Here is a 12,525-nt window from a genome sequence, read left to right as displayed (position 1 = left end):
TTAACAGCGTTTAGATAACAGACAATTTGTTTGATGAAAATTAGATGGCGTAATTTTTCTTGTGTCAAACAAAATTCGCAGACGCTTTAAAATCAAATTTGTGTTGTGCGATTTCGTTTTTTAGAAAATCTCGAAAGGAGTTGCAAATTTCTCATTCATTTCTTTTTTTTTATTTCCTCTTTAACACCAAATCAGTTTGTAATTTTTTAAAAACTCTTTGATTGACAAATTCCATGCGATCATACAGTTGCATGTGTGCGCGCTTGAATGTAAACAAGCAATCGAACAGTTGCAAAACTAAAAATTGTATGACTGCTTAAGCCACTACAATACAATTATTCCAATGTAAGCGATAGTTCAATTATCGAATATTTTGTGTTTTAACCCCATCTTTTCTGTCACACCAAGAAATTCCCACAAAAAAAAAAAAGATTTTTCACATATGATCTGACAGCTCTGAATTAAAATTTTATTAAAATTCAATCAAAATCAAATTCATTAGTAACATTTTTGTTTAGTAAAAACGTTGACTCACAAAGTTTTGATGGTGTAGGAAAGGTGAGAGTAAAAATGAAAAAATTTCAATAATTTTTTGGAAATTTTCGAAAAACAATTTTTTTTAATTCAAATATCCTAAGTATGTCAGTAATTTTAAAGATGCATTTACATTCTAATATATAATATGTATGTATATGTATATATATTATATACTATATTTAATATTTTAACCACATAATATTGCATATTTCAATTTTTTAACATCATTTCTCCATCACATGTAAAAATTAGCTTATTACAAATTGCTTAATTGATAGCGCTTCAATATTAAAAAAAAAAATTCCTTTTAATATGAATCTATGTATAGTTTTTGTTATAGATTTTATAAATTATGTACATAATTACTTAACTATTTTCAAATATACATATGTACATATATGAGTACTAACATATCTATACCTAATTATTTATATGACAATTATATCTACTTCAACTTACTTACTTACTCATGTGATACACGTGAAATTATTCTAATTATAATTAATTTAAAGACTTCATAATAATTATGGGTGTAATATGTATACATACCTACATACTTATATAAAAATTATATGCTGACTCATCAGAAATCATCAGAATTTTCTGTATAATCGGAAATCTTATTAATATAAGAATAAAATATAAAATAAATTCAAGGAAATTCAAATGATTTTAAATGAAAAGAATTTTATTTTTTTTCATTTTTATTTTAATAATATATTTTTCAAATTGAAAAAACAAAAACTGATGATTTTCATAATTATAAAGTAAACAGATGATATAAGGGTACATAGGTGTATAGAGTTTTAATTTTAATTATAGTATTTTAAATTAAATTGTTATTTTTTTTGTATTGCAATGCGAATTAAGAAAACTATTATACTCTCTAAATAATAAATTATACAACTTATTCAATGAAAGTTATTTTTAATTATATGTTATAATTATAATATTAAAAAAATAAATTTTAAAATTTATGTATAATAATTTTAATTAAAATAATGAATTTTTAGAAAAAAACCAAAATTAAATTTAAATAGCGCAATAAGCCCTGCCAATTATGACAATAACTATATTCGATTATATTTACTGACATTATTAAATTGAATAGATAGTAGAGTATTTGACAAATCGAAAAACGATCACTCAATTATGAATGTCTATAGTATTTTTTTAATTTTTCCTCAAAATTCAATTTTTTTTTAACTCTATTGGCAAATTTCATAAATATTAGTGTAAACACTTGATTATCTCACTTGATTACTTTTTCTTATTTTCTAAATTTCTATATGACCAACCAAACATAATAAATAAATGACGGTAAGTGGAAAAAATAATTGACAAACGTCAACCTGAGAAAAATTCATAATAATAAACCCCTATTTTCTTTATATATTTTGACAATCATTGCAGTTACTTAATTGTTGACTGTTCATTAAACACGTTTTCTTTACAGCCAAATACTTTATTGATTTTCGGAAACTCCTGACTTGTTACAATAAAATTTTTCGATAATTTACAAAAGTCTTAAACCGGAACATCGAAATGACTGATTTTTCTGCAATATTATGGTGTCTCATATTAGGAATTATTAATGTAATTAACTAAGGCATTGAGGTTATGTGCTTATAATATAATTGCTTGAATTTTTGAGTAATATTTTTTCTTTTAAATTCCATAAATTTCTTTTAAATTTCATGAATCTTGATAAATCATAAGTGTTACAAAAGAGCATAAGAAATTGCATTTATATTTTGAAAACAAAATACATACCTATATTGACCCAAATTTAATGTGCATAAACAAAATTAATAATAATAATTAATTGAATTGTTTCGATAACCTAGAATTTTAATCTTTTCACAAAAATAAAAACAAATATTTACTTATAATAAACAATGAATTTTTCACTAAAATTTAATTTCATTGGAAGTATGTAAAATACCGTAATACTTACGTACGTATACGTACGCCACATAATATTAAATCACTTAAATCGCAGCGATTTTATAATTGAAATTTTTTTAAATGCGTCAATTATTGCAAGACCAACTACCGCTTATCAAAATATTATTACAAAATTTTGATATTATCTTTTGTTTATGACATTTAGTACATATTATATAAAATATAGGTTTAAAGGATTAATTGACGTAATAAACGTAAAACAATAGTCTATTTCATGTCATTTTAACACGGGCACTCAAAAATTACGTAATGTTAATAAGATAAAATGTTGAATTAAAAATTTTATCTACACATATACAAATATAGCGTTAGTTTTTTGTTAAGTTTTATTTACGCAGATTTTGAAATACTTAAAATTTCGCTCAATATTTTGAGCGAAAATTTTATAAAAAATATAGAAAATACTCGTTTAAAAGTGTAAAAAGTAATTGAATTTTTCCCATAAACCAAAAACAAAATTTTTAATATCATATTTAATTCACTAGCTTACCGTGATAATAAATTGAGTGAGCGCTGAGCTTTATGACCGTTCGTTGTAATACACATAGCACGCTTTTTCCAAAAAAAAAAATATACAAAATCAGTCACTTTTTTCTTGCAAATGATGAGTTAAGCTAATATTTTTAGATTTTTGATGACAGAAGGTGAAAACCCATTAGAAGAAATCAATCATTTTTCTAAAAAATCATATTTGACTGAAAAAATTAGAATTTTTTCTAAAAAAGGCAATTGAAAATGTGACATATGTCGAATGAGCTCATAATTTTATTAAATAATATTTTTTGAATTCTAAAATTTCTGACGCCATTTAATTTTTATTGCATAGATTTAAAATTTTATGATTTCAATAATTACTTATTTCAACAAAAATATAAGAAATATTAAAATAAAATCTGAAATAGAGTGAAATTAATTTCATTCTTCCCACATTTAAAATTATTATGTAACAAATTGTTATTTATAAAAAATCGTTTATATCAAAGTTTTAATTACAATATAAAGCTTGAAATTTGTTAGAAAATATTTAAGCGCAATTCATCAATTATTTTCTTTTTCTAAATATTTATGGTGGGGATAAGTAGGGGTTCTATATTTTAATACAATTTCAAATATTTAAAACTTTTAATTTTTAAATTTTAAGTTTTACTAGAATCTAATTAAATTTTTCGTTCCACAAGCTTTTATAAATGTGTATGTGTATGTTAATCTGTTTAAAATAAAATAATCACTGGATTTTAATTAAACAATATGAAATGATTTTTAAATCTAGCAAGCATAAGTACTTCCATTCATCCAAAGTATTCAAAAATGCATTCTTATGTGGATCTAGATTACAGTAAGCCTGGAAATGCTACATTATTATATTTATAATTGCCCAGTTTTATATTCAAATCAAGAATTAAATGCGAATATTTTTATGATTGTCAATTACGGGGATTTCTCGGGAAATGCAAGTGATTATTGCTTTTAATTTTTATCACTTTTGCGAAAATAACCTCAAATTTCTTAAAATTTTTCATTTTATTCAGCTCATTTTATAAAATTGTGTTACCAAATATCCGAAATTGAGTTATTAAATATCTTTTCTCATCCTGAGCACATTGCACTTCCATTCAATTACCTAAAAATGCATCTTGTTAAATTGTCAAAATTTTTCAATTTTTCTAATTTTCACCTTTATTATAATTTCGATTATCTTTCGAACTCTATCTTAATTTAAAGTTTTTTTAAATTTACAATAGAACATTCGGACTTATCGTCTAAGCTTTTTTTTTTCCAAAGTTTTCAATTAATTTTTGTTATTTAGTCATTTTATATTCAATAATAATTATTGCCATTGGTCATATAACAAGATGAGATCAGATTCCAAACAAGTATTGACGTAACTGAAATGATGTAAGACAAGATAAATTCATTAGTAATTAGGTTTTAAAAAAAAACTGTAGCAAAAAATGTTACTAGAAAAATTATAGTGTTTAGAATTTTGTGATTTAACTTAAAAATCTCGATATGTTTTGGGCAAAATATGATTTAGTACAAATTGATAGGCTCTTATACACTACAAATCCTTTGAATTATTATTTTGGTATGCTGGGGTTTTGTTAATACAGAAAATATATTCTTATACGAGTATTTCCCAGTTTGTATATGCCTTTACCCACCATTATATACAAAGTATAGGATTTTTTTGATAATTCAGACTTGCATTGAAAGCTCTAAATTAAATTTTTAAACTATTCTCACACATCTTCTGAATATTTTACTTGCAGACTTGTAACATACATACTCGAGTAATTTTTCAATATCCAACTTTTTTTCTATTATTTACCTCCTCTAATTTCTAATATATCTGGAGTTGTTATAAAAAAGGTTAAAAATTCCTTTAGAACTTTAAGCAGAACTGTCGTTTTCGAATATGCTATTTTTGCAGTTTAGATTTATTAAATGCGCTTTATATTAAGAGCTAAAGTAGGATTGAATTATTGAAAATCCCTTATTGCATAATTTTCAACTTTGCAAAATCTTTTTTATTCATTTTTTCTAAAATTGTCCTCCTTTTCTTAGAATGTCTCCAATCTTTTATATTCAAATCACTACAAATAACTTTTAATTTGTGCCCAAATATTTTCTCTATGCTTTCGCGGATCTAAAAGCAAGCCATGATTTTGGAGATGTCTTTGGAGATTTCTGAAATAATTGAAATTTTTTTCTTTCAAATTGAAACACCATAATTTTTCAATTATTAAATTTTAACATTTTATTTGAATTTTTTATTTATATTTTGTTTTTGTTTCATTTTTTTTTCGAATTTTTATCAAAATATTTTAAATTTTTTTACACATAAATTTCTGATTTAATTTTCTTTGTTTTTTTTTTTTATTTTTATTCTTAAATAATAAACTTAAATTTTTAAATTTTATTTTTCATTTTTAATTATTTTTTTCTTTATATTTTTTTTCTGTTATACATTTATATAAAACAAATTTTGTTTATTTTTATTTTATTGAATTTGATATTACATAATTCTAAATAAATAAATTAGTTTTCTATTAATTAATTAAAAAAAAAGGTTTTTATTTACTTGTTATTTGTTTTGTTTTTTTAAAAAAAAAATTCATTAATTAATTACATAGTTTAAAAAATAAGGTGCGCAACTATTTTGTTTTTTTTTTTTTTGTTATCCTCTATTTCAGTTGATTATTTTCTTTTTTACAATTTATCATTAAAATTATTTTTTATATTTTGTTTTGCCTATTTATTGATTTTATTTTATAGGATAATCGGTTCCATTAGTTCTGTAAAATTCATGTAAATCCGGTTTAAAACTTTAAATTAATACCCAAAAACCTAACATTACGCTATTATTTTGCATTTAGAGATTACATTCTTATAATTTTGACATTTCAAAGACATATAATGTGATTGACAAAAAAAATTGACATTTTATAAAATGACATTACAATTAATTAATTCAGTTTTTGTTATTGTTTGTTCTTGTGTTTGTAAAATTTTAGGTTTAGGTTTAAATTAAAGTTTCTAAGGTTTTTATACATTCTCTTATACAGAACTAATTCAATTAGAAAAAAATATATTGTAATTTGAAGTCAATATTTTACAAAGATGTTATTAAACAAAAAAAAAAAAACACTAATTTTACTTTATACAGAAATATACACAAAAAATAATCAAAAAATGATTAAATAATAATAAGAAATTGTACAGAAAATGTTAAAAATATTAAAGACAAACAGAAAATTATGTTATTTTTTTTTTACAAAAAAAAAAAAATCACACATTTTATCTATGTAGAATTTTCTTTTCTCAGCCTTTTGTCAATATTTTCATATTATTTTGACATTTTGTTTGAATAGTCTAAACCAAGCTTAATTTTTTTTTGTAGACATTTTGCATTATAACTGTAAAATTTCTCAACAACTCATATGAACTATTTATTTGTTTTCGCTTAAAGCAAAAGATCATTCTGTAACTGCTTTCTGCAAGAAAAGCAGAATTTGTAACATGAGTTGTTAAAAATTTTACAGTTACAATTGCAAAAAAAAAACCTAAAAACCCTACATATATCTGTATTTAAATTTATTAACATTTCAACTATTTTAATAATGGATCTTTTTTAAATAAAAAAATTTTTCAATGTGTTTTCTTGTATATTAGAAAATTTTTTTTATCTATTTTAATTATAATCTTATAATTTATTTTAATTACATCATTTAATTTTTCTTAATTTAAATTGGGTGTATATAATATTTAATTTTTTGCTTTTTTTTTTCTTTTATATATATATATATATATGCATCAGGTTCGAGTTATTTTTATTATAATATATAAGATTTATTTTCAGTTTAAATAAATAATTATTATCTAGGTTAATATATATATATATATATTTAATTTATTTCTATGTTGAAGATTATTTTTACAAAAAAAAAAAAAAATTAAAAATATTATTTTCAAAAATCTAACAAAAAAAATTTTTTTTTTTTAGAAATAATTATTACAAAAGAAACAAGACTAAGAAGAAGAGAAAAAAAAAAACGAACTCCAAATCGAATTTTTATTATTAAAAAGACAAAAAGTGCCTTAGCATAATTCTGTTCTTGTTTTCTGATTCATCTTAGTTGATTTGCAAATAGGATAAAATTAAAATTAATATTTGAAATATTAAACTCAAAAATATTTGTCCTTAAATAACAAGAGGGTTTTAAAAACAAAATTCCATAGAAATTTTGAAATTTAATGTTTTATAGTTCAGACATTCACATGAAATTTAATAATAATTGCAAGAATTTTAACATTTTTTTCGAATTGCAATTGACAATTTTTTTATAATTATTAAACATTTACTTGATCTCCCTAATAATATTGCAATTCATGACACAGAAAACCATTCAAATTTAATCAATTAATAATTAAAAAATGAAAAATAGAAAAAATTTTAAGGAATTAGTGAAAATATTTTTCTATTATTTTTAAAATGCATGCATACTGCACTTAAATACAAAACAATTAATTAAAGTTATAAATTGTTAAAACAAAAATATATAAAAAAAAATTTGTTATTATTTCACAGAAATATTAAATTTGTTATCTTAAAACAAAAATCAAAATTTTATACTTATTTTACACGTTCATTTCACTCGTTCTTTCAATACTTTATTAAATTTTCAAATGTTTTGCAATTTTTAAGTCTGTCTTGATTTTCCTTTACTTGCATTAGAAAATTTTTTAAGAATTCACAACAAATAATTTAAATATTTTGTTGCATTTAAATTAAAAAACAAATAATTTTTGATTATAATTTTTTTTTTTAGTTTTTTATTTATTTAAGAACAAACATATTTTTTTTTTTTTTAAATTGTTCTATAAACATACAAGATTATTAATTTTATACAAAAATTTTAAGAGATTTTAAGAGTTCGTCAATAAAAACAAAAAAAAAAAAACACACATATTAAGTGGTTAGATTTAAATTTAAAAAACAATTTTTTAATATTTTTGTGTGAAATTAAAATTTTAAAATTTTTTAGAAATTTGAAGATGAAAGCTTTTTTGTTAACTTTTTAATGAATTCCAAAATACATACAATATTTATTTTTCAATAATTCTTTTTCTAAATATATTTTTAATTTTTCCTCATAATTAGAACAAAAAAAATTTTATGGTAAAAAATGACTTTTTATTAAATTGGAAAATATTTTACTTTATTTTATTTTATTTATTTATTTTTTTCTAATTCTAAAAGAAAGCTATTTTTATGTGTTCAAAATTATTGGTTTAAAGAATAGTTTTTGAAAAGATTTCTCTTTTTTACATTTCTTCTCAAATAAATGGAGAGAGAGGCTGCCCTTAATATTATTTTATTTGATATATTCAAAGGGCTACTACTAATTATTTCATAATTTAATTTTATAAAAACTGCTTTTAATATAAAATAATAATCAGAAAATTTTAAAATGAATTATGCAGTCTAAAAAAACAAAAAAAATTGATATTTAAGAGAAAATTTAATGTAAAACAAAAAAAAATATAAAAATTAAAGCTCATTTTTTTCTCAAAATTCTCAATTTTTAATTTAATAATGTAAAAAAAAAATTTCCCTCTCCATTTATGATACCTATACAAAGCTGTTCGTATTTATTTTGTTCTACATTATTGTTTTTTATTTGTTTCTTATATGGAAAAAAAAAGTTCATTTTGTATTTTATTTTTTAATATAAATTTGCATGTGATATTTTTCCACAGCCACTCAAATTTAAGAAATAAGAAGAAAATACCACTTTTGATAAAAATTTTTAAAATTCTTTTTTAAAATAATTACGTCATTTAATTACATTTTGTTTGTTTGTTTTTCTTATCATTTTTCAATAAAAAACAATTTTATTCTTAATAATTTTAATTCCCTCTAAAGACAGTTTTTACCAAAATGTTCTTAGAAAAAAATTTCATAAAATTTTTTGCTTTATCGTTTGTTTGCATTTTTTAATAATTATGGAATTTTTCCTTTCTACCAATTTCTATAAGATTTACAAGTTCTATTTATGTATATTTATTTTAATTTAAAAAACATGAAATTCATTTTTATTTTTTTTTTATTTTAATTAAATAACATTTTATGATATTTATTGTTTATTTTTATTATTTTTTTTTCTTTAATTTTTACTCTAAATCTAAATTGTTTTTTACGATTTTTTTTTCACTTTTTCTTTTATAATTAATTTATTAATTATATATAATAAAGCTCATTAAGTTAAATTTAGGTAATTAGTGTTTTTTTTTTTAATTATTATTATTAATTTTTTTTTTTTATTTTTACATTTGTTTCATTATAATAATTAAAATAATTAATTAATAATAATGATAAGAATCTAATATAAGGGGTGGGAAAAAAAAAATTGTAATACTGAAATTTGAAAAATTTTTTTTGTTTTTCTGAATAAATTTTAAAGAAAACAGGAAAAACAACATAAATAAAAACATTTTAACCACCCCTCATAAAAAAATTAAAAAAAAAAAAAAAAATGGAAATATTCCAATAAATTGAAAAATTCGATTTTTTTTTTTTATTTTTAAATTTTTTTATGAGGGGTGGTCAAATCGTTTATGAAAATTTGTTTTCTTTAAATATTCTAAAAAATTATCATCCACCCAATGAACAATTAAAAATTGAAATTTTAAATTTACAAAATTTTTACCAAAATTAATAAAAATTATTATAATTTTTAATTGTAATTTTTTTTTCATTAATTGAAATAATAAATTGAATAGTTTAAACATTTTTTTTACATTATTAACAATAAATTTTATGAAAAATATACACGCATAACATCTGTAAATGGTTTCCGGCACATTGGACACTTTGTTACAGATGATGCACATTTTGCACATGCAACTACATGACCACATGGTAAAAACGCTGTATTATATTCAGCAGCATAACATATTTTACATAATTTTTCTTCAGATATTGTTATAGATTTTTTCTCATGATGTAAGTCTCTACTAATATGATGATGATGACAATCTAATTTTGGTTGTTTACATACAGTTTCAGCCTCTTTAGAACTATTGCTATTTACAGAAGTAGTACTTCCAGTACCTGATGATGATGATGTAGATGAAGACGATGATGTCGATAATGATGATGATGATGATGATGTTATTGATGTACCACTATTATTTTCTTCATCAGAACTAGAAGATGATGTTGCAGAACTGCAATTATTACAATTAACTTTTTGATGGCTATTATTAACATTACTATTATTATTATTAATATTAGATTGTTCTGCTGTTTTAGTTGATGTTGCTTTTATACTTGATTTTGCAGGACTTGTTGTTGAAGATGTTGATGCAACATTTGGAACTTCATCATAACTGCTGTTATTATTATTAGAATTATTATTCGTACATCTAATGTTAAAACTATTTTCAATTTGTTGTTCATTTTTATTTTCATTTGTTCCTAATTCTTTGGATTCTTGTTGTTGTTGCTGTTCTTCTTCATCATTTTCTTCAGCTGTTTTAAATTTTTCTGCTACGGCTTGAACATATTCAATACCTTTCATTAATTTTAAATAATGACAATTTCCTAACCATAATGCATGCTGTTCCCATGGATCATCATTTTCATCCCAATCTTTAAGACCACCACCACAACTAAAGCATTTAACACGATCACCAATACCAGTATAAAAGAAACCAGCTTCACTTAATTGTTCTGGTTTTTGTTTCATATTGCGAGGCCATTCACCAAATGAACGTAATCTAGCTGATTCAATTGCATATTCAGGATGATCTGGATATAAGAAATTTGTTTGTGTTGTAGCTGTTACTGAATTTGGTGTATTTGGTAAACTATTTATTGGTGAACCAATTGGTGATAATGATGATATTGAACCTTCAGCATATGCATTTGGTCTTACTTCAATAATATCATTAGCACCGCATACATCATAACTAATTGGTGGTAATAAACGATTTAATGATTCACAATCAATTGGTACATTATTTGTTTGTCTACGACGTATTAATGGACAATTTGGTGACCATCTTGTATGTTCACTAATTGGATTATCATTTCTTTCCCATCTACCAATTTCAACTTCACAAAAATAACATTTTACTTTATCATCATCACCAGTAAAAAAGAAACCAGTTTTTGCTAAAATTTCTTTATCAATAAAATCTAACGGCCAATCTCGGAATGTTTTTAACCGTTCATTTTCATTGCAATATATTTCACTCATTCTTTTTATATTACAAAATGGTGGCGTTAGAAAATTATCGGTTTTATTGTCAATTACATCTCTACTGCTACTTGTAATAATTTTTTTATTAAATATTGGTGCATTAAAATAACTTCTTTGATGATAATTAACATTTTTATAATTTATAAATGAAAAATTGCTACCTATTGATGATGATATATGATCTGTTTCTTGATTATTACTAAGAATTATTCTTGCTGATTTATTTATAATATTATTTCCTGTTGTTTTTTGTTGTTGTGTTGTTGTTGTTGTTGATGTTGTTGATGATGATAATGGATCATTTAATTTACTTGCTGGTGGTAATGATGCAAGCATTTTGTTTAATATTGTACCAATTACACCGGATAGAATAATATAAAAATATTCGTAACAGGAAATTATTTGTTGTATCCAAAAATTTCTGTAAAATAAAAAAAAAATAAAAAATTAATAAAATTAATTTTTTTTTAAAAATTTAATAAAATTTATTTCATTAGTTTTAATATTAATTCATGTTTTTTTTTTTACAAGTTATGAGAAAATAGAAAAAAAATATCCAGAAAAATTTCTTATTAAATCAAAAAAATTTAAATATTTTTTGACTTTTAAATAATTTTTAATAAACATATTTCTGATTATGATCCGAAATTCTCATTATTATTTTATGTACATATTAACAAAAACCTAATATTTCCATTAAACGGTAACACTGTCCCTAAAAAACCTCATTAATTATAAACGTATCCATTGGAAACCCGGCAGAGCACTTTACTTATTAATTTTTTATTAAATATTTTTTAATATTAATAAATTTTTATTAACTTACAATATTAAATTTAAAATAATTTGTAATTTTAATAAATTTTCAATCAAAAAAAAAATTATAAATTATTTTCGCAAAAGTCAGTCAGTTTTCTTCTTAGGTTCTTCAGAACTCCAAATTTCAATTTAAACCGAATGAATAGAAAATTTATTTTTTTCTCTTTATATACTATATTTTCAATAAAAATTTTTATTTATTTAATCTATAATATTCTAGTTGTATACTCTAGATATTTTATAATCTTATCAAAAAAAAAAATTCTTTTTACACCGTATTTTCCGTATTCTACTTCAAATGCGTGTTATCAGGTTTTTTCTTTTTATAAATGTGTTTTCAATTAATTTTGAAAAATTTATTAATTAGTTGAGTGGAAATTCTTAATAAAACTAGATGGATGATATTTGTAATCTTTATTTAAAGTAAAATTGT

The 12,525-nt window shown here is 21.3% G+C and overlaps 1 protein-coding gene across 5 annotated transcripts in view; it reads right to left on the bottom strand.

The window, feature by feature from the left end:
- Positions 1-6,352: 6,352 nt before the first annotated feature.
- Positions 6,353-12,525, bottom strand: part of LOC129606614 (death-associated inhibitor of apoptosis 1) — a 50,534-nt gene continuing 44,361 nt past the window's right edge. For 4 of the 5 annotated variants that reach the window (XM_055517020.1, XM_055517019.1, XM_055517023.1 and 1 more), the window contains exon 2: positions 6,353-11,694. In XM_055517020.1, coding sequence (XP_055372995.1) covers positions 9,825-11,609 — 1,785 coding nt within the window. In that variant the 5' untranslated portion in view covers positions 11,610-11,694 and the 3' untranslated portion in view covers positions 6,353-9,824. Of the gene's footprint in view, positions 11,695-12,099; positions 12,246-12,525 lie in introns of those variants that run through there. The other variant, XM_055517021.1, reaches the window with a different exon arrangement.

This window comes from Condylostylus longicornis, unplaced genomic scaffold, assembly GCF_029603195.1.
Source record: "Condylostylus longicornis isolate FDR11 unplaced genomic scaffold, ASM2960319v2 ptg000019l, whole genome shotgun sequence".
NCBI classification, from domain to species: domain Eukaryota; kingdom Metazoa; phylum Arthropoda; class Insecta; order Diptera; family Dolichopodidae; genus Condylostylus; species Condylostylus longicornis.
Note: the sequence above shows the minus strand (reverse complement) of the source record. Positions and strands in the feature narration are given on the sequence as shown.